The sequence below is a fragment of the Eptesicus fuscus genome, chromosome 6, assembly GCF_027574615.1.
Source record: "Eptesicus fuscus isolate TK198812 chromosome 6, DD_ASM_mEF_20220401, whole genome shotgun sequence".
Taxonomy (NCBI): domain Eukaryota; kingdom Metazoa; phylum Chordata; class Mammalia; order Chiroptera; family Vespertilionidae; genus Eptesicus; species Eptesicus fuscus.
Window position 1 is genome coordinate 89,969,540 of NC_072478.1, and position 27,606 is coordinate 89,997,145.

At 41.7% G+C, this 27,606-nt stretch overlaps 1 protein-coding gene across 3 annotated transcripts in view; it reads left to right on the forward strand.

The window, feature by feature from the left end:
• The window catches only part of GRIA1 (glutamate ionotropic receptor AMPA type subunit 1), a 281,311-nt gene extending 268,815 nt beyond the window's left edge, over positions 1-12,496 (forward strand). For all 3 annotated transcript variants that reach the window (XM_008152248.3, XM_008152247.3, XM_054717031.1), the window contains 2 exons: positions 5,790-5,924; positions 12,264-12,496. In XM_008152248.3, coding sequence (XP_008150470.1) covers positions 5,790-5,924; positions 12,264-12,467 — 339 coding nt within the window. In that variant the 3' untranslated portion in view covers positions 12,468-12,496. The remainder of the gene's footprint in view (positions 1-5,789; positions 5,925-12,263) is intronic.
• The last annotated feature ends 15,110 nt before the right edge of the window (positions 12,497-27,606 follow it).

Consider the following 27,606-nt stretch of genomic DNA (forward strand, 5'->3'; position numbering starts at 1 on the left):
AGAAGCAGCAAATAAGAAAACAGGTTAAGGAGAACAGATGAAAGGGGGGCTCATCACCATAACAACAAGCCCAACAATTCTGAAAGATAGAATTTTTGTTTTTCTTTTCACCTGTCATTCTTCTCAGTACTGTCATTCTCTTTCCCCCCTCCTGGTGGAAGACAAGTTGTGACTTTTTCACTCCCACCAACAAGCTGCCTGGCTTTGGGGAATGCAGCTGCTATGGGATGGTTGATAAATGTGGTTCTCCAGAGGGGTGCTCAGAAGATTCAAATTCCATCTTTCCCCTTTCCCTGGTCATAGCTGGGAAGCTTGTAACCTACGTGTGAAGCATGAATATAGCTATTTGTATTAAAGTCTGTGAGGAAGTACCCTCTTGTAGGAACACGATGGACTAGAGGAGGAATCAGAGGTCTGGTCCTCAAATAAAAGGGATTGTTGTTTATCTCTTAAAATACCTCATCATATTCCAACTGAGTGAGTCAAAGACAGTCAATAAGGGCAAATTAACCGAGTACCAGGGCCTGGGGCCTTCTTTGAAAGAATTAAATTCGGTGCTATCAAAAAGCTAATGGCACACATAAGCGACATCATAAAACCATATTTACATGTAAACTCCTCAACCATATGGGCTAAGATGACACCAACACCAGCCCTTCATTCCACACCCTATCAAATTGTGTCAAATTTGGACAATTGTGCTAATCTAAGTTTGCCTTCTGATATTGGTGGTGACAGGACTCAGGTGCCCTGTTCATTCCAGAGTCTTCCCTGACCCCTGCTACTACAGAACTGAGTTGGCATAAAGAAGGATCAATCCCTAACTGGTTTGGCTTAGTAGATAGAGCATCTGCCTGCGGACTGAGGGGTCCCAGGTTCGATTCCCCTTTAGGGTATGGTGCTGGGTTTCAGGCTTGATCCCCAGTAGGGGGCAAGCAGGAGGCAGCCAATCAATGATTGTCTCTCATCATTGATGTTTCTATCTCTTTCTCCCTCTCCCTTCCTCGCTGAAATCAATAAAAATATTTAAAAACAAAAAAGAAGGATCAATGGCACTGTGTGCTCTACAAGATGTGGTAGTCCCAATACCATCTACTTTACTCCTTTGTTTGTATGGGATGTGCCCCCGCCCCCGACACACACACACACACACACACACACACACACACACACACATACATACACTGGTCTCCATGGGCCAGAGACCTTCGGGAGTGAGGGATGTTCTCCATATCCAGACATAAGTAAATGCTCAGTCATTGGGCCTTTCTCCTTCTGCAGTTATATAGACTATGCCCTCAAACTCCACTTCCATGTGAATATCTAGCCCTACTTCCTTCCCAGATATACCAGAAGTGGACACTCCACCTTCTACAGCCAGGAAGGCAGATGCTCTCTTAGTTTTTTTGTGTGTTTTTTCTAAGAATAGTAACAAAAGAAGATGCCCACCACTCTCTTATCCTTGAAGGCTATCCACACCAAGGTGAACTTGAAAAGACCATGAGGAAGGAAACAGAAAGAGCCTTGGTGATCCAGAGATGCATGTTGTACTTCAGCTAATGAAAGGCTGGTCAGCTTGTGAAGTCAGTAGGACTTTTTCTTTTCCTTAGCCTTTTGTCTGCCACCTTCCCACAGGCCTGTTCTTCATCCACTCCCTCTGAGCATCATTGTCACTACACTTCCTTTCTAAGGTGTGAGCTGATAATACATTAACATGTGTCCCTACCACAACCCTAGCCCTATCCACACAGAAAAGTTTTATGGGAACTTCTGCTAACCATGGTTACTCCAAGGACTCTAAATTACTATCCAGAAGCAGAATTACAAACCTCCTGAACAACAAACATGGAGATATTTTGAGTGTTCTAAAATGTCATGCCATGTGGGATTTGCTTGTTCAACCAGCTCTTGAACCAAGCACGATACTCATTTTTGCACATTTCCTTTATCAGACCATTATACCAGAGCAGATGAAATTCTACTCCTTTGTTTGTTTTTGTGTTTTTTGTTTGGTTTTTTTGTTTTGTTTTTTAATTTAGTAAATCTTTATTGTTCAGTTTATTACAATAGTTTCTCCTTTTTCCCCCCATAGCTCCCCTCCATCCGGTTCCCACCCCATCCTCTGCCCTTACCTCCCCCCCACTGTCCTCATCCATAGGTGTACAATTTTTGTCCAGTCTCTTCCTGCACCCCCCATACCCCTTTCCCCCTGAGAATTATCAGTCCACTCCCTTTCTATGCCCATGATTCTATTATATTCACCAGTTTATTCTGTTCCTCAGATTTTTAATTCACTTGATTTTTGGGTTCACTTGTGATAGATATGTATTTGTTGTTCATAATTTTTACCTTTACTTTTTTCTTCTTCCTCTTCTTAAAGAATGCCTTTCAGAATTTCATATAATACTGGTTTGGTGGTGATGAACTCCTTTAGCTTTTTCTTATCTGTGAAGCTCTATATCTGACCTTCCATTCTGAATGATAACTTTGCTGAGTAGAGTAATCTTGGTTGTAGGTTCTTGCTATTCATCACTTTGAATATTTCTTGCCACTCCCATCTGGCCTGCATAGTTTCTGTTAAGAAATCAGCTGACAATCGTATGGGTGCTCCCTTGTAGGTAATTAACTGTTTTTCTCTTGCTGCTTTTAATATTCTCTCTTTGTCTTTTGCTCTTGGCATTTTAATTATGATGTGTCTTGGTGTGGTCCTCTTTGGATTCCTTTTGTTTGGGGTTCTGTGTGCTTCCTGTACTTGTAAGTCTATTTCTTTCACCAGGTGGGGGAAGTTTTCAGTCATTATTTCTTCAAATAGGTTTTCAGTATCTTGCTCTCTCTCTTCTTCTTCTGGCACCCCCATAATTCGGATGTTGGTACACTTGAAGTTGTCCCAGAGGCTTCTTACACTATCTTCAACTTTTTGGATTCTTTTTTCTTTTTTCTTTTCCGGTTGAGTGTTTTTTACTTCTTTGTATTTCAAATCTTTTACTTGATTCTTGCGTTCCTCTAGTCTGCTGTTGGGTCTCTTATGATATTTTTTATTTCAGTCAGTGTATGTTTAATTTCTAGTTGGTCCTTTTTCATATCCTCGAGGGTCTGGCTAAATTTATCGGCCTTTTCTAGGAAATTCTTGAAAAACCTTATAACCGTGGTTTTGAATTCTATATCGTCGTTTATTTTCCTCCATTTCTTCCATTTGTGATCTGTTATTTTGTCTCCACATTTTCGCTGCTTCCCTGAGTTGGTAGGGTAGCTTTGTGTGCTAGGTTTCCTATATGGCCCAGTGGGTAAGCCTCCCCAGTCACCTTAGGTGGACACTCTTGGTGCACCCCTTTGTGGTCTGTGTGTACAGCCTTGTTATAGTTAAGTCTTGATTGTTGTTGGTATCACTGGGAGGAATTGACCTCCAGGCCAATTGGCTATGTGTATCAGCTGTGTCTACGCTAGGAGACCTGTGCTGGAGATAGCCTTATAGGACCAGACTTACAAAATTGCAAAAGCCTCTGTGCTCAGCTTGGATGGGGCAGAGTCTCAGGGCTGAGCAGACAGTCTTGGCTTCCCGTCAACCCTGCCCTTGCATGCGCACCTACAGACCTCTGCCTTCCGCAGCTCCCCTGAGTTTCCGCCTGACAGTCCAGATTCCCCCAGGCTTGCCTGGAACTGGGATTCAGTGCATTCAGAACTGGGGTTCAGTGCAGTCAGGACCTTCTGACTCCCTTCTGCTAGGGAGAGCTAGCGGCAACCTCAGCAGTGAGTCTTCTCTGCGCGCACTCGCACACATGCGTCTCCAGACCCCTGCCCGCCGCGGCTTCCCCGAGTCTCCGAGTCTCCGTGTGCCTTTCTCTCTACCTTACAGTTCAGACTCCCCCCGTATGAGTCTGGGTCCACTGCGTTTCACCCGGAACTGGGGTTCAGTGCAGTCAGAACTGGGGTTCAGTGCAGTCGGGGGCTTCCTTCCCTCTCCCACCAGAGAACACCAGCCAGGCACTCAGCTGCCCTTCCTCTCTGCGTGCATGTCTCCGTACCTCAGTACTTTGTAGCTTCTCTGATTCTCCGTGTGTTTTCTTCTTTCCTTCTAGTTGTAGAATTTCCACTCAGCCAGCTTTCCTGTGGTTCTGGATGATGTCTGTTCTGTCTTTTAGTTGTAGTTTTGAAATTGTTGTGCAAGGCAGCAGTTTAGGTGTTTATCTATGCCGCCATCTTGGTTTCTCCCTGAAATTCTACTCCTTTGAATAACCATTTCCACTTCTTCCAAAGCCAAAATATGCCTTTCCAAGTGTAACCCATATTCAAGGGACATCTGCTTTACCAATATAGGAAGACTCCAAAGGGGTGTGCTTTAGATAACTCTGCTGGATTAGGATGCTTCTGGGGAAGGAAGACATGCTGCTATTTGCCAGCTGCAGTCCCCTAGATCAGCCCTGCTGAATCCTGTACAATGCACCAAGTGAACTAGGGGAGAAGTAAATGACTTGGTCAGCAACAGACCCCTTTCCACATGGCCAGATTCTAATTGGCAGATGTCAAAGGAGTCCCTAGGGCAAGACAGTTCACCCTTTGTGTGACTCATCTACATCCCCACTTGAAAAAAAAAACAAAACAAAAAAAACCACACACACACAAAAAGAGATGTAAAAGCTATATCTACCCAGTGCCACCAACCAACCAATTGTGGTATATGCCTGTGCCATCTGGGGTGTGCATTTTATGTACTTCAATGAGAAACTTGTACCTGAGCAAACACTATAAAGCAAAGGTGGTAGAGCCATCATGACATCTGGGGATGGGTATTATTTCAGGACTTAAAGATGTTCTCTTGCCTGTGTCAAGAATTTCACCCAGATTCCTCTCTCCCTGAGCCACCAGTTTTGTTTGATTGTTCTCACCATTTGGGAAGGTGTTGTCCCCTCAGTCCCCACCTTTCTCGGGCTCCACAAAGCAAGCTATGTCACCCCCTATTGGACATAGGTACTTATCCCCAAGCCCTTAGAAATTATGCACCTTGCTCCATGACCCTCATCCAAAGCCAGTGCAAGATCTTTTACCTCAGGCAACAGATTTCTAAATTCAGCCACCTGAGTCTGTCTACAGTGGTTTTTAGAAAGCACCTCCAACATAAAAATGACACTAATTAAGCATAATTATTAGGATTTAATAGAGCCATATTTCTACTTCACCGCCTTTTTACTATTCCAAGCCCCCAGTTTTTTCCCTAAATTAGAACTCAAAGCAGTGAGTTAAATGTATACATTGGTAGATCTTTTATTATATGTACAATAACTGTCTTATTAAATTGAAATCAAATGCACATATAAGGGCAAGTTCATTTTAAGTACCAACTCACAGAAAAATGCCCAGAGACATAATAAGCAAGGCAAATGTGTTGCTGAGCAACAGAAGGAATAGAGCACAGAAACTGAGCTGAAAATTAAGGAACAATTTTCTGAAAGAATGGGGTAAACTCAAAGGTACAGATCTTATAGAAGCTGCCCTAAATTTCTTGTGGCATCACCCCTCCCGCAGATCAGGCATGGGGCGGGGGTGGAATGTAATTATAAATTAAACATATTCATGGATGCTTGGAAAATTGTTATACACACACATACACACATTTTTCTGGGGAATGTTTAATACTCTGTCAGTGAATAAAAAGCCTTTCCTACTATTATGAATATTAAAGAGGGTGATGGGGTTGAGTGTATGCGTGTAAAATATTGTTACTTAGATGGTCTCTAGTCTCTCTGCTCACTTTACTCTGTTCCCCTCCCCCCTTTCCCTTCTCCTCTTCCTAGGACAAGACAAGTGCTCTGAGCCTCAGCAATGTGGCGGGCGTGTTCTACATCCTGATTGGAGGACTTGGACTAGCCATGCTGGTTGCCTTAATCGAGTTCTGCTACAAATCCCGTAGCGAGTCCAAGCGGATGAAGGTGGCATCGTCTTCCCAGGCCTTTTCCCCTAACCTGTTGTATTACACAACTGTGTTTCCTGGGATTCTCTCTATTAGAAAGGGTGGGAGTGACAGGAGATTGAGGTCAGCCCAAGACAGGGTGCAGAAAGCTGCTATGAGGAAGGTGACAGGGAAAGGGGGAAGGAAAGGAAGGAAGGGAAGGAAGGGAAGGGAGGAAGAAAGGAAGGGAGGGAGGGAGCAGCGAGGGAAGAAGGAAGGGAGCGAGGGAGGGAGAGAGTGAGGGAAGAGGGAGGGAGCAAGGGAGGAAGGAAGGGAGGGAGGGAGGGAGCAAGGGAGGAAGGAAGGGAGGGATCAAGGGAGGTAGGAAGGGAGGGAGGAAGGGAGGGAGGGAGGGGAAGGGGAAGAGGAAGGGAAGGGAAGGGAAGAAAACAGTAAACATAAAGCCCAAGAAAATAACTACTTCAGCCAAAGATGGGATAGTGAGATTAAAAGTTAAGAGTTGAAGTGAACACAGCATGAGGCAAGAGTGATGGCTACTAAGGTAGATTCTTGCTGAGCTTGCATTAATAGAAATGTAGCTCCCAATATAGGGGAGAGGGTGTCCACCCTCTGCAAAATGGATGATCTTGTCATGCTTGGTGAATTAGGTCTTTTCTTAGCTACTACATTGTAAGACAAGCTTTGGCAAAGAACATCATGCACAAAAAAGGCTAAAAAAAATTCACTAGATAACCCCAAACCACATCAAATATAGCTGAAGGCAACTAACTGGAGAAGAGAAGAATTATGGAAGATATGAGAATTACCTGTAAAAATATGAAGACTTTTCAAGTGGGAAAGAAAACAAACTAGTTCTGTGGGATCCAAAAGTGTACAAGAACTAATGATCAAAAGCTATGGAGAACAGATGTTAGTACAATAAGAGAGATCTACTTTCTATCAGAGTTATCCAGAAATGGGATGGACTGTCCCAATAAGTAGCATGCACCCCATAACTGGAGGCATACAAATAGAGGCTAAATAACTCTTAGCAAGAATATAGACTGAAGTATACAAAGGGAGTTGGATTACATGACCTTCAAGGCCCCTCACATTTCATCATTTAACTTCAATAAGAAAATATTTATAGAAGTGGTAATAATGGGAATAAAACCATGAGCAAGACATCCTGAGGAGACAGAGAGGACTTAGATGCAACCTGTGGCCTTCAGCACCTTCAACAAAAACTGACACAGAAAAATTACTCAGAGAAGCAACCTATGGTATAGATAGGAAGGCCTATAGCAATATAGAGGAAAAAGAAATTAGAGAAGTCTTCCAGGAAGAGGCAGAAATTAAGAGGGAGCTCAAGTAGGATTCAAACCAAAAGAAATAGAGACAAGCATCGTCACTCTGAGCTATGTACCCTAGGCTGTTGACTAGACTTAAAAGATTCATTGGTAGGGTTGACTCACCTAGAATGCACCCTAAGGTGCCCATTTTACAATATGCAAGTGCTTCCAAGCTCAGCACACCCACTATTAAACCACGACCATAGACTTCTGCCATCAGCCCTACACATATCTCTAAGATCATTCTTAGAGAAGGTGTTGCTGGACATTTATTTCCCTTGTTTGGAAACTCTGTATTCAGTTCTGTACACAGAAACTGTAAGTTTGGGAAGGAGGGCCTTCTGTCCTGGCATTCAGCATTTCCATGTCATGGCTCCATCCTAGTTTCCCTTCCCAGGCAATCTGCTCTCCTTACATACGCCATATTCCAGCTACACACCTATGCTTTCCACCCATGTGCCTTTACACAAGCTCTTCCTATCTTCTGCCCCATAGGGCGCATTCAAAAGGTGACTTTCCTAAGATATAATGACAGGAACAGTTAAGGGATGGCAGTGTAATAGTATTTGGTCGAAGGTCCTAGAAACCCCTTAATCCTACCTTTGACCAATTCACCCACTACCAGGTTCAAGAACAAAACATAGCAAAAGCATGGGCCTTAGACCCTAAACCTAGTCTAGATTTCCAAAGGGTTTGGCTAAACACAACAAGGTCTCCTAGAACCTACACAAAGCTTCCTTTGCCTATTACATCCAGAACATAAAGACTCCCCTAACTTACCTTCAAAGTGACGAAAGGCCACTCAAGAGGCAACAAGGGGAACAGGAGAAGAGTTAGGTGAGCTGCAGCCTTTATAAGTCACCAAAATCCTCCCATGGACCATAATCCAAACCACTGGGTTTGGGATTGCCCAGTACCCATTACAGCAGCCCTTTCTCACTGCTCCCTTAGGACACAGTGCAGTATAATGGTCTAAAGCACAGGCTCTGGAATCTGAATGTCTGAATATAATCCCACTTGCTCTGTTTATTAACTGTGTCATCTTAGATAAGTTTCAATAGATCTTTGATCCTCATTTTCTGTAAAATGGAGCTAGTGGTAGTTCATACCTCATAAAATTATTGTGACGATTATATGAAAAAATGGACATAAAGAGCTTGGCAATATGTCTGGACCATAGTAAGCCCTCCATAATAACCATATGCTAGTCATTGCTCAGCATTGGTGATGCAGTTGGGAACAAAACAGACACAGTGTCTGCTCTCAGGACACTGAGAGAATTGATGAAGAAGACAGAAAATAAGCAAATACACGTATCCAATGAGTGTTACAAAGAAAAATGCCCAGTGCAGTCAAGTTGTGATAAGGGAATGGTTGGCTGGGCAGGTCAGAAAGGCTTCCTTAAGAAAGCAATGTTTAACATCTGAAGTACGAAAGAAATTCATGGAAAGAGAGTTGCCAGGAAACACTGCACAAGTGTGAGAGACCCAAACACCAGAACTCTTGCCCAGAAATCAGAATAAGACCAGGGTGACCAGGATACAGGAAGACTGAGGGAAGAGAAAAAATATAAGAGTTGGGAACTCAGAGACGGATTCGGGCAACCAGAACAGTTGTGTCTAATTTAAATTGTCATAAAGCAGCAAATTATAACCTAAGACAAACTCCAAATTGGATTCTCCACTTCTCACATCCTCCACTTTTTCCCTCTGCCTGGAAAATAGACCAGAACCTGAATTCTTAGCTGCTCCCAAAGGAAAATAACCCCCAGCTCTCCCACCCCCAGAAAGCTGCTGACCTTTCATAATTGCATGTGGCTATACTAACCCAGGCCATGTTTAAGCCACCACAATTGAGGCTTTGCACATTTCTGTGGAATTAATGAGCAGCTGAGAGACCTGGTAATGCTGGAAGGGTGGAGGGGGGGTTCATCCATCCCAGCAGGCGGTCACTCTGGCTCTTAGCACACGTGCTAGGATAAGGTCATTACTGAGGTTTGAGCTTTTATTAGGGTGCTCTATGACGTGTGGAGCCTGGGCAGACTTTTCTTAGAAAACAAGCAGCTGAGAAGCTGGGATGCAATCACTGTTAGAGAAATGAAATGAGTCTCTGAAGAGCCAATTTTGAACTTTTCACTCACCCTTTTCTCACTGAGTATCAATTTCAAAACAGTATCTCTAAGGATAACATTTAAAAACAGCTGGTATGTCAAAACCGGACAAGGGAAAACCACATTTCCCCAAGGCAAAAAGGGAAACTGCTTCTGCTTATGACAGACTAGCCGCCCATTGCAGGAATACTCCTGCAAGAATAGGGCTTTCTGCAGCCTGAGCGAAGCTCCCACCCATCTCCGCTGCCTCGCTCCCACCTACGGGGGTGGGGGGCGGGGGGCGGGGGGCAGAAGAACCATAGTTAAAAGGCACTAGACCCCATAACTGTAAGCTTAAGCAAGTCAGTCGTAAGTCCTCAGTTTCTCTATAAAGTGAATGAAATTACCTAGATCAGTGTATATCAACCTTGCTTATATAACTGAATCACCTGGGGAGTTTTTAAAACTCAAGATATCCAGGCCACACACTACCCTATCAAGTCAACATCTTTGGGATTGGGTCTCAGGCTTCAATGTTGTTTGTTGTTGTTTTCCAAAATTCCCCAAGTGATTCCAATGTGCAGCCAAGTTTGAACTAGTGAGCTAGTCATTTTTAGCACTGCTTTCCACTCCAAAGTTTGGGCTCTCTTCATCTCTTCTCCTGAGATCTATAAAAGTGTTAGAAAGGAAATCAGTTATCAGGCAGTACCCACCACCAATAGATATATGGAGTCACGGACCTCTGAGAAGCCTCAGCTTCCTTAAAAACCAATGCTCAATGACATGACATTAGAGGGTTTTAACTACATGTTGGGCTATGTTCTCTCACACTTCGATAGACAGCAATGCTGACTGTGCCACCAATCTCTTCCTTTAAGATAAATTGAACAAGTACCACCAACTTCAATGGGAATGTGTGAGACCTTTTCAGAAACAAAGCCCAAGGTCATTAGAATGAACTTTAAACTTTTTGTTTTTAATTAAAGGGATGAGACAGAGAAAAAATAATAGGAGATAGACATTTCAAGTTAACCTATAGACGTTTCCATATTTTACAGACACATACAAAGTTATTTTCTTTTCAACATTTTTAGGTGAGAATAAGTAACCATTAATTCTTCATGTTTTCATTTCACATTTCCCCCATAGAGCATTACAGTGGTATTTATTTGGCCTTGACTTAGAAGAGTGCAATCCAAACTTCCTCTTCAGTGGAGGACAACCAAGACAGAATATAAATAAATCAACTCTGAGGGTTTGAGGAAGAGACAAAACCAGTGTGGGTGGAACATCATATGGGGCAAATTTGTCTGAATCGTTGATTTTAAAAAGAAATAACATTGAAAAACATTGACAGAATTGCCAGTAATAAGAAGATATTCCCAACAAAGTATTGAAGAAAGAACAAAAATTGGGTCAAAACTGCCCTGGTTAGTCAGTCTGGCCAAAGTAGGTAGACACTCTTCTCGGGCCACTAGAATATATTGATATGCAAAGGAGAAAGCCATACAATTTTTAAGAAGGATCCTAAATGGTTGGGTTTTCTTAGACAAAATTCAAGAATATCGATTAAGCATCTTACTCTACGCTGGACACTCTGGGAGATAGTTAAGGAATGAAAAGATTTGGCCCTTGCCTCTCTCCAGATAGCTCCCTTAAAGAATATGAAACTTACATACCTGAAGCATAACTGTTACAAGAGAATGCATAATGTATGAGTACTAAGGTGAGGGAGTCTAGCACTTGCTGGTACAGTCTAGGATGGCTTCAAGAAAAATGTGAGAATGGAATACAGGATGAGTAGGGTTGGCCTTCAAGAAATAATCCTCTCAACTTATAGATAATTCTTCTTTATGTTGATTCCCACCAAAAAAAAAAAAAAAAGCCCCACCTCAAAAATTCTATGAGGATAATTTAATGGGAATTTAGAGTGAGAGGAAGAAATACGGGTTTGGAATTCATATCAGGAAGTTTCTTTCTCCAAAGGAACTCAGAACAGAACCCTTCCTCTTGTCTAGTAGGATATGGTTTTAACCCCATATTGTGTTCTTGAAAATTCCCCCTAACTCATCTGATCTTTGGGTGATTATTGGAGTCCTTTTCATATCTAGAATTCCAATAATCTAGAAATCACAAAGCTTATTAGCACTGATCTGAAGTCAACCTGGAATTGCAGGTGATATGTGCTGATGTGAAGCATTTGACAGATAATGATCCTTGCAATGCATTCACGTTTTCTTTAGCACATGCCCCTTTGCAATTACATTTTGCCTATTGTATTACTCAACTAAGTCCTAGATTCCCTTAACACATGCTGTCAGCAGTGGGATAGCATTTTCCCTGAAGTAAATCAGAGAAAGTTTTTTATTTTAATCCAACAATAACACAGCCTTAATTTTTAACATTTTAAATAATTGTTCACATAGTGGCATCACTCTTGCTAATAAAAGCCTGTAGGTACATTGATAATCATATTTCATAAACCTGGAGATTTAAATGGTCTAGAGAGGTAAGGAGATATGCACAGGGTCACATGAATAGTTGATGTCAGAACTAGAACTAAAATCCAAGTTTTCTAAACCCCATTTCCAGAGCTTTTCCATTTGGTTCATGTTGCTACATTATCATCAATACAACCATAGAACTATTCCACCTTTAGAAAACACAGAATATAAGAACCAGAAAGGATCTTAGAGATCACCCAATCCAGCAAACCTCATTAAACAGAGAACTTAAGGTCCAGACAGGGGATCAGACATTTCCAGAGCCGTGCAACAGTTTTGTGAGGTCATGGGAAGTCAAAATTAGCATTACAGAATAGGAAGGGAGTTGGATGGGTAAAAGGATAGGGGTGCCATTTTAAGTCCAGTGTTGACTCTTTCTCCTTGCCAATCATTGCCAAGGACCTGGGGAAGAACCCCATGGTCCTCCTGAAAAGGGTTTCTGTTTGATCCCACAGCAATCCATCAATGAAGCCATACGGACATCGACACTCCCCCGAAACAGTGGGGCAGGAGCCAGTGGTGGTGGTGGTAGTGGAGAGAATGGCCGAGTGGTCAGCCATGACTTCCCCAAGTCCATGCAATCAATTCCCTGCATGAGTCACAGTTCAGGGATGCCCTTGGGAGCCACAGGATTATAACTGGAACAGATGGAGACCCCTTGGGGAGCAGGCTCGGGCTCCTCCAACCCCATCCCAAGCCCTTCAGTGCCAAAAACAACAAAATGAAACGCAAACCGCCACCAACCACTATGACCACAAGGAGGAGGATTCAACAGATTTTCCTGAAGAACTGAAAACCATTCTGCTATCCCTTTTCCTTTTTTGATGTTCTTTCACCCTTTTCCATTGCTAAGTAAGGATGATAAATCACACTGCACTGCAATAAGGGGAAATAACCCTATCTAAAAGAGCCTGTGTCTCTGACAGTAATGTCATCAGAACACTAATGAGGAAACTGTACTGTTTTCTTTTAATTCATTTGTTAATGTGTCTTAGTGTGTGAAATTTTTTTCTTACTAATACTCATGGTTTGCAGGTTCTGTTAGGCCCCTTCCTTCTCCTTACTTCTTATTCCCAACTCCTTACCCACCCCTCTTCAGTTTTCAGATTGGAGATTACAGGTTTGTTCCACTTACAAGCAAGCAAGAGGAAAAAAGCAACTTTCGAACTAATTCGCCATGGGAGCTCTCCAAGTTACCCTCCAGCCTATGGCTCCAAGCCCTGAATGGAGATGGAGGTCATTGAAGGAGGGAGCTGCCTTCCCCAGACAGAGCACTGCCTAAACACTGATTTAGCTGACAATGCGTGTGAAAAGCAAGTGAGACCAAGGGTGGCGGAGAGGGCAAAGGCAGGTGTGCACTCAAAGGAGGACTCATGGAGTTATTGCTGGAAGCCCCGATAAAGCTTCCTTTAATGTGTAAGAGCCATCTCATAGGCCTTAGGTGGAATGGTATATTTCTTCACAGAGTCAACCTCAGCCCTGAGAAGTATGTCCTTCTGACTACATTCAAGCCCAAAGGCACTCTGGTGGCTAAAGGGCAATTGGCCTCATGAGCCAAATAGAGACTTGGGAACAGCTGGCAACCAGGAAGATAGCACCCATGATTTTCGCTTCTCATTTGCTTAACATCTGAGCAGGAGCCCCACTGAGGAATAGACTCTTTTTCTCTTTGGAGCCTCTGATATGAGGGAAAATGCTATGCAAGCTAAGTGCAAAAGAAAGGTAATGAAAGAATTTTGGAAAAGGAAGCTTCACCGAAGCCCAAAAGCAATAGAACCTTCCATGATGTGCCCTCTCTTTTGTGAGAGGCTGAATACGACGCTTAGGGTTTCACTGACCCAGAGAACTTGGGTTTTCATGTCCATACAAAAGTGTTATTTTAGCATGTGGCCAGACAACTTTCTAAAAAGTAAAATACCCAATGCTGAATTATTTGGAGGATGAAACGGAGATGGATTAAATTGATAATGACATTGGGGTCCTTAAGATCCCTGGCCCCAACTTTTAAGCCAAGGAGGCAGACCTTCCCCCTGGTTAAAACAGAATGGAGATGTTATATTCTGGTGACCAAAATCAATACACCCAAGATCGTGACTACAAAGCTGAACTAAAGCAAGACTGGAGAGGTGACAGGACTTGCAGAGAGAAGCCAAGGCAGACTGCAACTTTGGTTGGGAGGGTGCAGTTCCTAGCACATGGCTTTCTTGGAGATCCCAACTCTCATTCTTGGTGCAATTGGCTTCCAGCTCTCCAGCAGCCATCTCCTAGGTGCATGATTCAGTGTGTGCCATGTGTCATTAGCTTTTATTGATAACCATATTCTGGCTGTTCCCTTATCCCCAACTTCTATCCAGTCTTCTCTGCTAGGGGTTATCATTAGCAATTGACATACTAAAGGTTTTGAAGCCTGCCTACAAGTAGGCAGCATGATTGGTTTCATCTGTCGATTCTCTCAGTGGACACCACCTCTATGTCCCTCCCATTCTTCTTTCATCTGCCATAGCAAAGAATCATTCCAAAATCAAACTCTTTGCCCTTTCAACTCAAGTGTTGTTCAGTCTCTCACATGTCAATGTGGGAATGGTACGTGAAGCAAGACCCTTGAGGTGGATTATCACTTTCCACTACTGCCAGCTGATGTCCTCCCCAGCCCCTGCCCTCTTGACAGATTTTTCTCAGCCCTTATCCTACCACTGCAGAATCTGGTATGACCTGCCATTAGGGAACCTGCATTTCAGAGGAGTTGGAAATAACCCTGTACCATTAACATGCTTCAAAGACCTTTTGCCTTTGGCCTGATAGGATGCCTCTCCAGCTACTGAGCTCACCAGTAACATGATCTGATGGTGAGAGGCCATCTGTGCTAGAAATGAGGGTCTCTGCTAAGTGGGGGTCCAAGACTCCAATGGAAGATATTTTTGTCAATGGAGAAGTGACAGGGAAAACAAAAGCAAGGTGGGGGAGTTAACTTGTATTATGTATTTTTACTACACTTTTCTTAAAAATAGAACAATGGGAAAACTCTGAAAGATTGACATTTTTCTCAACAGGAACCCATACTTAACAGTTCTAGCTTTCATTAAATTTTGCTCTTTGGTACCTGGGCCTTTTATTTAACATCTATATTTGTTTTAACTCTCTTGGAAGATGTGTGAAAGGATTTTTGCTTGATCAAACACTAAATATTTTTTTTGTTTCTGTTGTTTTTTTTCCAAGTAGCCAGGTTTATTTTTTTTCTTCTTTTTGCATTTGCATAAACTGAAAATATCACCGAGAATTAAATCACTGTGGATCCATTATCTCCTTTTCATATTTGTTCATTCCATTGTGCCATTTCTGAAGCCAGAGCTCTAGGGCTTATGTGATTTCCTTATTGTGGAACCAAAGTCCAGTACAATTTTTAATGGTGGTCACTATGCATGACTCACAAACAGATCTCAAACAAGTCATTTCAGCTGAACTGGGTTGTTGTGAGTTATTCGTCCAAATGAGGACGAAAAAAGCAAAAACAAAATAAAAAAGACAGAGTGGTATTTTATTTTCAAGGGCTATAGTTACAATTGCATAAGGAGCGACTTGCAATAGTCATAGTACCTCTAGGGAACTGGTTGGCTCACAGGGAATGTCTCTCAGACATCCCCAAACTGGAGGCCAAGTGATGTGCAGAGAATCACAAGAAAGCCAAATCTAGACCAGGTTTCTAAGTAGATAATCTTGGTCCTCAGACCACATGACCCTCATTCTTGCCTGAAAGCTTTTCTTTTACTCAAAAAAGAGGGTGTCCTGTGAAGAATCTGACATTTGTTGACACTTCAATAGTGAACAGCTTCAAATGTTTTATTTCCTAAGGAACGCTACATATTAATATGGGTCAAAACTTTAAAATAAATGAAGAAAGCTCTAACAGTGGCATTTCAGGCAGCAACTACCATGATAGAAAAGGGTTGGGGGAAGGAAAAGAAACTAACAGACTTGTGAGTAGCTCCAGGCATTGTCCACACCCACTGTAGTCACCTCCATTCAGGGTGACATTGAATAAAGAAGCAGGTAACACCAACATGAGGAGAAAACTGATCTCTGTCACCTTCCCATCAAATAGTTGGGACAATTATAATGTCTATAAGAGCACTTATTGAGGACTTACTATATTAAGCACACTTAATACCCTTTTATATCATGTCAACGATCCTCTAAAGTAGGACTTTACAAAAGAGGAACTCAGATTTAAAGAGATGACATTAACTTGCTCAAAGTCCTGAGACAGAGCCAGGATTTGAACTGGGTTTGCTCAAATCCAAAGCCTTTTATGTTACCCACCTCTCTGTTAACCAGACCATGATGCATGATAGTCAGGAAAATAATAGGCAAATAGTTTTCTACCTTCCGGTTATGCCAAAGTAACTGAAAATTGTTAAAGCTACACTTGTTACACCTTTGGGAAGGTCAGTCTATTCTGTTGGGCATAAGAGATCACTAATCCAGACAAAATTGCCAAAAGGAAAGAAGAGGAAAAAGAGTTTCTTTAGCCCCTTTAAAATAGATCCAGGCCAAGAGGCAGCAAGGAAGATGGGGAACTGAAAAGCAGGTCCCCTGCAGAATAATTGATTCAGCCTGGGGGAGGATTCTCAGGGTTGTTCTGAAGAAATGAAGCTATATGTCTGTGTGTACAAGACCAGGATCAGTTCTGGGGGTTACGGGCCAATGCACTTACACTCAGCTAAAGAGAGGAGTTCCTAAATAAAAGCTAAATAAATAAATAAATAAATAAATAAATAAATAAATAAATAAATAAAATGGAGTTCCTAACAATCAAAGTTTCCCCATAATAATATTAGACTAACCCTGGAGTTGGGACAAACCCCTATCAAGGAGACTCTGCCAGTGTGAAAGTTGATACACACATCCTCTACTTCTCCTTGTCTTGCATATTTTATAGCCCTATTCAGATTATCTGATCAGTAGCACTCTGATATATACCAAGAGGGAGTCATCAAAGCCCTACATAAATTACAATGGATATCTTTCACTGAAATAATGTCAAAAATCAACTTATCCTAATTGAGAGACAAGATGGCAAGTTCCTTTCTTACCAAATGCTAATGTTCTCTCTAAGAAAGAATGTCTATGGAAGTCCACTATTATCCCACTTTACAGATAAGAAAACTGAGGTTCTTGAATAAGAAGCTACTTCCCCCAAGATCACCTTGTGAGTAGAGAAGCAATGTGGTACCGTGGAAAGGCCAGCAGATTAGGGTTCACAGTACCTGGCTTCTCCTTATTCACGTCAACTTTGAGCAAGAAAATTAAATACTCTGAGACTCATTCTCCTTATCAAAGAATTGGGACATCTGATGTCAAAATAGGCAGTGATTCTCTTCCCTAACTGCACACTGGAATCACCTAGGGAACTTTAAACAAAATCACCAACCCCCAAGATCCTTCTCAAAATATAGTTTGCCTGAATGAATAGTTGTTTTATTGCTGCTTCATTTGTTTTGAACAATCATGTTATTATAATGTGCAGCCAGAATTGACAACCACTAAAATTGGGCCATCCAAAGAAAATGCTCATGAAAACATCATTGGAAACTACAAAGCACTATTATTAGTGGTATTTTACCAACACCAGAAACCAGGTTACCTGATGACAGTCAAATCTCCATGGTCCCAAGAGAGAAAACGCCTTTATAGTCATCTGATAAAAAAGAAAAAAAATACACAGGCCCCCAACTTGGGCTCTGAATGCTCCTTTACCAATTAGGTATGTTTGTAATAACATTCAGTTGGGGGAAGACAGAGACACAAGACATTAGAGATAAAATACAATCATCAGAGGTACATCCTCAGGAAAGGGAAGGTTCAACTTTGTGAAATGAGTCAGCCTTCAACACAGCCAGTTATTTTCCAAACTATTTGGCTTTTTCCATTAGAGTCACCAGATCCCACCTCCTGCATTTTAAACAGTCTATCAGAAAGCATTTCCTATCAACTTCTTCTTTCATGGGCACTGTGAATCCCACTGGTGACACCTTTAAATTCTCTGATACTATGCTAGGATTTCATAGACCTTTCATTTAGCCCTCAAAACAATACTGTGAGGTGGAGATTTATTACCCCCATTTACATACGAGGAAATGAAAGTTCAGAAAGGTTCAGAAACCAAGGTCATTCAGCCAACCAATGACTTGGCCTAGATATTAATCCAAGTCTGTCTCTCTCCAAAGTCACTGTCTTTCCACCTTTTGACCACCTCCTAAGGAGATTTCACCACCCTTCCTCCCTTGATCACTCTTTTCCAACTACCCCAGCTTCTGTCATGTTCCTCAAACATGCCATACTTAGTTCCATCCCAAGGCCCTTGCACCTGCTGTCTCCTTTGCTTGAAACTCTCTTCAACCAGATCTTTGTGAAACTGGATTCTTATAAACTATGTCTCAGCTCAAGATGCCATCTGCCCAGCACAGCCTTCCCTCTCCATCTTATCCAGATTAGCTCTGAAGTCACTTTCTCACATTATTCATCACCACCTAATAATATCTTGTTTATTTGCTTATTATCTCCCTCTTTCCATCTAGAATATACATTTACAAGACCAGGGACATTGTCTGCCTCAAGCATAATAGATCCTCAATCAATATTTGTTGAATGACTTGATGAATGAGAGAGGTGTCCAGAGGAGGGGAGATCATTTCTGCCTGGGGAAATAAGGGAAGGAGGTGCTGACATTTGTGTGTTGCCTTGAGGTTATGTAGATATTACACTGCCAGAGAAGTAAAAGCATCCAGAACAACTCAGGGCATGAAGGACAGAATAGGCAGGGCCTATTTGGGAAAGAGCAAGTACCCAATGTAACTGGCACCATATTGGTCAACCAAATCAGTGAAGAGAAGGCTGGGCTGGGCATGGGAAGCTATTGATCCATTGTGAAATAGGAGTTGAAGGTGTTTTTTAAGGGGGGTGCTGAGGAAGAAATTAATTCTGATATTATGTATTGAATTTAGCAGGAAACTAATATTTTAGGCCTCTACTATGTACCAAGCACTATGATAGGTACTTTATACACTACTCTCTAATCCTCATGGCAATAACCCTGGAGATAAAATACCAACCCAATTTTATACCTGAGCAAACTGAGTCTCAGAGGTAGAAGTAGAGCTTTAGCTGCCTAGAATTTGCATATTCCCACAACAAAGGAATTCCCATAACAGATCAGAGGAAGCCATCTGTCCTCATGACAGTTTCCAGTACAAAGCCCCAGAAAGATACTACCAGATGGGCACAGACTGCCTCCTGTAGATGGCACTTGCTTGAATATAAAATAACTCACCAACTCACCATAGAAGGAGCCAGGGATACCAATGGGTGTTGTACCACCAGAGACACATGAGGAGAATAATTCTGGGCTCTACAAATAAAGGGGAACCATAATTGGTTCATAAATCAAGTCATGAGCACAAAATGAGGAAGGAGAGCTGCTTTGCAACATCTTCACCATTCCTGCTATGGTAAAGCATTCTCCTCCATTCCTGAAGGACTGTAGGCTTTGGCCAATGGAAAATGTTGACAACAGTATCATTCATATATATATATATATATATATATATATATATATATATATATATATATATATATATCTCACATGGCAAAGAATCCTTGGATGTACATAAGGATTGTGTGTGTGTGTGTGTGTGTGTGTGTGTGTGTGTGTGTGTGTGTGTGTGGACTATTGCCACAGTAAAGCTGCTGTTACCAAAAAAGAAAACAGAACATAAAATCAGTTCATAAACACCAAATTAAGAAACTATGTAGTGTAAAAATCATTAGCATTACCAAAATAAGCACTGCCACTGGCATTTGTTAAACATCTGCTCCGGGCTGGGCATTTTATATGCATTGTCTGATTTCATGCTCACATATCATTGGGGAGAGATAGTTGCATTCCCACTGGATAAATGTTTTACATAAATAAATGAAAATAGAAATGTTAAGAGTTGAAGAGAGCTTAGAAATCATCAAATATTTTTACTCAAGTATATTTTATAAATAAATGAACTTGAGGCCATAAAGAATAAGTGAATTGCTCCAGGTCACATAAATTTCTGGTTAAACTAAGACTAGTTAGAAGCTAGCTCTCCGGGCTCACAGTCCAGAGATCTTCCTACACTTAACCCTAAAACTCTATGTCTGGCTTTTTTCCTAGCCTTGTAAAGCTAGTCAAGTGTATCTAGATAAATTGGACAATGACCTGGGGAAGAATTTTTGGATTGAGGTAGCTGAAAACTGTAATCAAGACTAGTCTCAAATCTAAATAAAGTATTCACACGCCTAGATAATGGGATTTCAGACCCGCCATAAAAATTTCCCCAACCCACCAAAAATGAAAGGAGTTAAGAAATACCAATTGCCAGTTATAAAAATCATCACTGGTATGTAAAGTATAGCATAGGGAATATAGTCAATAATATTGTAATAACTATGTATGATGTCAGATGGGTACTAGACATATTGGAGTGATGACTTCATTAAGTTATATAAACACCTAATCACTATGTTGTGCACCTGAAACTAATATAACATGATCTAGTTGAAAAAGAAAAAATTCCCCCAACCAAAAATATTGCCTTGATGTGTACTGTAGCCCCAAAATTCCTTATCTAGGACAAAGCCTTTGATTCCATAAATTTGTTAAGTTTCTTTGTAAATGCCCGTGGTAGAAAAAAAATCTGGCAAAGTCAAACTGAGTTTAAATTCCTGTTATAAGGTGCTTTCTTGATAATAGCATTGGACAGGAATAGTAAAGAGGCACCTGAAGGGTGATATAGTCATACAGAGGGGTAAGCAAAAGAATTCAGAAGGGAAAATTAAAGAATATTGAAGACAAATGTCATGATTTTACAATTAGGAAGACTTGTTTTATGTAAATCCCTGAAAAGTGTCATAAAGCGATAGCAGAAATTCATTATGCACGAAACCTGATGTTGGATGTACCAGTATTTGAAGTGGATATTATCTAAGCAATTCCAAGGGGGGGGGGAAATATTTCTTTAAAAAAAACTTAATTACCTAGATATTTTAGACAAACAAAATAGTTCATTGTCCTTTTCTTTATCTTGTCTCAAAGCCATAATCAGGAAAAAAATGATTTTGATTTTTTGTTTTAAATAAAGAGGTCTTTACACACAAACTCATTTGTTTAGTAAGGTGGGGAAAAGAAGCTGTTAATTTAATTGAGTAATCAGATTAATGAACTATATAGAAACCATTTAGCAATGATATTATAAAAAACTCCCAAGCCATTGGAAAACCATTAGAAAAAAACAGCAGTATAGTAAGTAGTAGTAGACATCTCTGGGTTTTGACAACCTGGCATCCCGTCCTTTGGGGAACTTCCCCTACTACCCTGTAATCTCGTCCTGGTTGTGCTGCCAACCTTAGTACCCTGCCCTTCCCCACACCTCTAGTCCAAGCAATTATAGTCCCTTTTTACCCTGGACACAATGATTGGCTAGAACTACTCTTGTGACCCAAGTCTGGCCAATTAGAATTCTTCCCTGGGATTTTTTTAAATGTGGAGTTTGAATAAGAAAGGGGCCTTACATTTTGAGTCCAAGCTAAAATTATCCAAGGGCTATCTTTTGAATCATGTAGAGAAAGTTTGTCTATAGTAGAAGAGAATAAAGCCAACTCACCCAAATCAAGATACAGATGAAGGGAAAGGGTCCTAAATGTCATCTGAGTCCCTGGACCCAGTTCCAAAAGCCAGCCTTTACCCAGACCTCCCAGGGGTAAGAGCTAATCAATTGCCTCTTTTGCCTAAGCTACTTTGAATTAGATTTCCATCTCTAAAGACCAAAGGAATTCTGATTCATCAATCAGGAACCAGCTAGGAACCATATAATAATTAAGGGGGGAAAAAGTCAGTAATTGAGCTCTAACCCCTTGTTTCTGAGTCTAGCCACTGGTCTCAAACAGGTTTAACCAAATTCAAATGTTTCATGTTCAAACCCATTTGCATGTATTCAGGCACCAATGTCACCATCCTGACATCTGTCAGCCTCCATTTTCTCCTCTGCTGTCAGGAAAAGAATATTTTTATTAACCTGTCAGGGGTGGGGATGAGAGGGGTTATAAGTGTTAACTCATAAATAGCAAAAGCTCTCTGAACAAGATTTTGTATTAAGGGAGTAATAAATAACACTTCAAAGGGGTATATTTCTGTCCATTAAATTTTATTTTCTTCATCCTTTGGAAAAGAGTATATTACCAGAGGTTCTCTCCATTTTCTCTCTCCACTTTCTCTCTCTCTTTCTTTGCATCATTTCAAGGAGAGAAAGGAAGCTTTCATTGTGCATGTTTACTTTTGTCCTGCAGCAGAGATTGGATGCCTGTGGTTGGCTATAACTTTGCATTAAATGTATTGTCCTGGGTAGAAAAAAAACATACTAAATGCATAAATTCCATGAAGACCTGAGCGAGATTGCACAGAGAAATGCGCATATATAAAGAGACAACTGATAGAAGCAAACCATACTGATATACAGGCCAGTGAGGCCAAACAGCAGTTTGGTGCTTTCAGAAGTCCCTGAAAAAAATCTATTCTCACCCTGTTGGCTCATACACAAAATTCCACTCACTGTTTTGAATGCTTTTACTTAGAGTGATGGTTGCTCTGGAATAATAATCTTTCACATTGCCACTGAATTCTGCAGCTGCAAAGGTCTTTCCTAACTATGGCCTGTCTTGATCCACAGCAATGTCCTGAATGGTAGACAGAGTAGAGATGATCACTCCCATTTTATAAATTAAAACCTCAGGTTTAGGAAGATCAAGAGACTTGCTCAATATCACATAAGCAAAAGTGGGAGACCAGGGCCTAGAATATGAACTTTCTCACTCATGATCTTAGTACTCTATCAAATGAGAACCCCAGACAGTTGCTGGTCATGTGATACCCTTAGGAGGAGGGGAAAAGGAAAAGCACATGTCCACTAACTTGAGGATGTAGCTAGCCAACGGCTGGCCCTACACAAAAGAGTGAGAAGAAGGAACTAATAATATATTTTGCAGGCAGAGCCTAACTAAAAGGTGGTCTGACAGGTCAGATGTTTTTCTTGCCATCACTAGAATTTTAAGGATGTGGGGAAAATTCTGCTCACCAGAATGCCTCAAAGAGAGCCCTCGAGATAGTTGCAGTGCATGCCTTTAGGAGGTAGCCAAGAGCCTTTGGGATAAATGGCAACACCACCTGTGAGACATGCAAACACAGGTGGTGTTGCCATTTATCCTAACGGCATGCCCTCTGCCCACCATATAATGATGAAAAAGTGTAAAGACTAGCAATGGGAAGATTTTCAGATTATTCACCTTCTAGCACACCAAGAGGTCTCCGTCAGGCACATATAACTTTCTGTAAGTCAGTCACTGGGCCTAATGGCATTGTATGTACTCTCTCTCTTTCAATGCCCGTAAAAAAATAATCTAAAAGGCAGGCATTATTATCTTTGTTTTCACTTGAGATGCTCAGAGAAGTTAAACAACGTGCCCATCACAGAACTGCCAGTTGGTGGAGCTAGGTTTGCATTGCAGAGTTGTCTGACTCCAAATGTCCCTGTATCCCAGCTTAGAAGAAAGATAAACACTAAATCTTAAGAATCCAGAATTAAGACCTTGTAAACTAGCTCCCAGTTTATTTTTTAGAGAGATGGATTTGGAATGAAAATTGGGTTCCTTACCACCCTCTCTTTTCTCCCATACCCGCCCAAGAAAGAGTTGCTACAGGGCCAGTTTGCAAAATGTTTGCCACACAAGTAGCCTCATTCTAGCCTCACAATACTAAAGGGGCACAGGGTAGGCACTGGTACCCCCATTTTACACATGAATAAACAGAGACTCAGAAGGATTTAATGGGTTTCCCCCAAGGCCAACCTGGGACTTTTAACTACAGCCCCAGAAATCTTCCCCCTCCATTATCTCACCAAGCCTAGCATATGTTAAGCACTCAACAAATTAATGAATTAATGGATTATATAATTAATTAGTTAATAATACTCAATTCCAGGACTGTATCTCAGAAGGATTATGCTTTCAAATTCTCTACATGCAGCTCTTCCTGTCTTCTTGCCACATAAAACCGAGACTCATTAAATGGTCAAATCTGCAGAAGCTCTTTCTCCGGGGTCCCCCAAGACAGGTATCCTCAGTGACATTTCCTTTCAACTTGGCTTCCCCGCCCTCACCCTGGGCCCCCAAAGCTCCATCAGCCTGCCTGCAGTTGCTATTCCCTTTGCTCTTTTCTCATCTGTCCTACCACTTGCTCCTTGCCCACTGGCTGGTGTTCTGCCAGAGCCCATACTTCCCATCGCTCCCTGCCTATGGCATGGGCATAAATGAGCCATTTCTGTCCATCCCTTCCTCAGTCCAGTGCAGCAGGATCAATAATGGCAAGAAGCATATGTGGAATTCAAGTTGGAAGATTGCTGGCAGACCAGACTCCCTGCCTCAACCTCACAGATGGGAAATTCTTGCTGTTCTAATCTGATTATGAAGGTGCAGCCATGCCTGTGCCAGGGAGGGAAAGGAGAAGAGAAGTCACAGCTGTCCAAGAAACTTTGGATTATCATTTGCTACCTGTTGAGTTAATAATGTGCAATTTCACAGAGTCCTAGACTCTCACAGTTAAGACAGCTTGAAGGCTGGATGGGATGATGATTATCATCTGACACATGCCTCTTGCTTGCATACTTCCATGAATGTGGGTACTCACCACTTCCTCCAGGTAGCTGTGTCCACACTCAGCCTGATCTGACCTTAAAAATAAAGCATATGGCCCTGGCAGGATGGCTCAGATGGTTGGAGCATCATCCTATATATCAAAAGTCAAGGCACAAACCTAGGTTGCAGGTTCCATCCCCAGTCTGGGGAGCACACAGGAGGCAAAAACCAATCAATGTTTCTCTCTTTCTTCCTCTCTTTCTAAAAATCAATTTAAAAAAAAAAACAAACAACACAACATATCCTTTGGTGAGGATTTTTTAAAAATGCAGTATATGGCTCGGCTGGCATGGTTCAGTGGTTGAGCATCCAACCCAGGAACCAAGAGGTGGTGGGTTCAATTCCCAGTCAGGGCACATGCCTGGAATGTGGGCTCAGTCCCCGGTGGGGGTGCGTGCAGGAGGCAGCCAATTGATGATGTCTCTCTCTCATCAATGTTTCTCTCTATCCTTCTCCCTTCCTCTCTCTCTAAAAATCAATAAAAACATTTTTTAAATGCAGCATATGAACTACAGACATGTTGCTAGGTACTGGTTCTTGTTTTGTACTTTCAAGTGTCCCCCTCTTCACAGAGATCAAAGGTAATTCTCACTTCCTTTTATTCTGTACCCCTCTCCATGGTCTTCCATAATACATCATATGATATGGTTTCCTTACTCCCTAGGGTCATGTCAAGGATCAACGAAGGCTATATATGTGTATGTGTATTGTGTGCGTGTTATAAACTGCAATGTGCTGTACTAGCTGTAAGGGAGCATTACTGTTATCATTACATCCATGCTTTGTGTTCCTTCTCTGCATTCTAGTGACAACCCAGCTTATCACTTTGCCCCAAAGGTACAGCCCCAGACATCCCAATATCACCAACTCCCTCAACTTCAAGATGAGAAAGAAGATAGCAGCTCCTGTTCAATGAGCACAGTGTTAAGTATTTTGCATTTTTATGCCACTTAATCCTCACAAGAACCCTGTGCTCTACAGAGACTGTGATTGTCCTATTATAAATGAGGAAAGTGCATCAAGAGAAAATAAGTACCTTGCCCAAAATTAAAAATTAAAAATGGCAGAGTCAAAACTAGAGTCCAAATGTTTGAGACTCCAGAGCCTAACCATCTAATTATGATGCTAAAGATGTTGCCCAGGGTCAAAGGCCATAATCCTGTTCTGCCCATTCAGGAGGAGTTGAGGTCTTTGAGAAAGGGTTGCTGTCCTCAAGCAGAAAGTGGTCTGGGAAATGGGAAAGGAGGGAAGCAGGTGATCGATCACAGGGAGCCTTTGTTACTATTGTTCTCAGGGGCTGGAGCTCAGCCAGGACACAAAGTGCTGAGGAAGCCCCACTTCTGCGCGTGGCCCAGATGGGGTTTTTTTGTTTGTTTTTTTGTTTGTTCGTTTTGTTTTGTTTTGTTTTGAGGGGCTAGGAATTGGTGATCAATGAAAATATAAAGGCCTGACATCCACTCTGTTGAGTCCCAGCTCTTCTCCAAGGCCACTGATGGACTCAGTTTTGAAGAAGAGGATTCCACAAAATCTCAAAATCACAAAACATAAGCTCTAGAAAGGGTCTTCATGTTTGGGATGCGCTGACAGCATGACAGCATGGTAGGTAAAAATGGGGAATATGGCATCTTGTGTTCAAATCCTGGCAGTTGGAGAACGGTGGGCAGTTAGTTAACCTCTCAAGTTGGTGACAGAGTCTAGAACTGCTATAGCCTTCCCTGACATTTTTCCCCAAGGCCCAAAATCCTTGAGGGGAATGAGGAAAAGGAAGGTAGAGAATCAACACCCTTGCCCTCCGACAAGGCAGTTTGACTGCATTACACAGGCTGCTTCTGCCAGGGCAGAGTGCCCCACGGAGGCCACCAGGGATATGGGTATTGGAGTTCAGAGTGCAAAAACTACTCTCTCTCCTCCTGGGTCCCTCGGACTAACATCAAGAAAGTTAATAGCAATATCCAAATGGTAAAGTGAATTTTATGCTAAAGCCGGGACAAATTCAGATCTTCTAAATATTCTAATCCAGGGATTTAGCAACCTAGACTGCTACTCTTGTTTTTGTATTTTTTAAAGACTATTTTTTAGAGTATTTTTGGGCTCATAGCAAAATTGAATAGAAGATACAGAGATTTCCCATATACCCCTGGATTCCCCATTATCAACATTCCTTCCCAGAGTGGTACATTTTTTATAACAGATGAACCTACATTGACATGTCACAATCAGCACAAGTCCATAGTTTCCCTTAGGGTTCACACTTGGTGTTGTACATTCTATGAGTTTGGACAAATGGTATAATGACATGTATCCACCATTGATTATAGTACCATACAGAATAGTTTCACTGCCCTAAATATTTTCTGTGCCCTGCCTATTCATTCCTCCCTCCCTCCCCAACCCCAACCCCATCACTACCCTTGCAACCACTAATCCTTTTATACTATCTTCATAGTTTTGCCTTTTCTAGAATGTTATGTAGTTAGAATCATACAGTGTGTAGCTTTTTAGAATGTCTTTGGCTGCTCTGGTTTTATTGCTGTGTAACAAACTGTGCTAAAATGTAGTGACTTAAAACAGATTCTGTGGATCAGGAATTGAACAGGGTACAGCAGGGATAGCTCTTCTCTGCTCCAGGATGTTTGGAACCTTCGGTGGGAAGGCTCGCAGGGAGGGCGCTGGAATCATGTAGAGGTTCCTTTAACCTCATATCTGACACCTGCATTAGGTCTTAGAGAGCCTATACATAGCCTCTCCACATGGTTTGGGGTTCCTCATAGCATGCTGGTTCCCAGGTAGTCATGGGGGTTCAGGCTCCAACCACAAGTGTTATAAAAGCATTTCCTTTTATAACTCTCCCTCAGAAATCAGGTGGCATCACTCCCACCATTCTCTGTCAGTTAAAGCACTTAACAAGCTAACCCAGAGTCCAGAAGGGGAGAGGAACACAGATGCCACACCTCAATGTGTGTCAAAGAATTCGCAAGCAATTTTTTTAATGGCACAGTTGCCTCT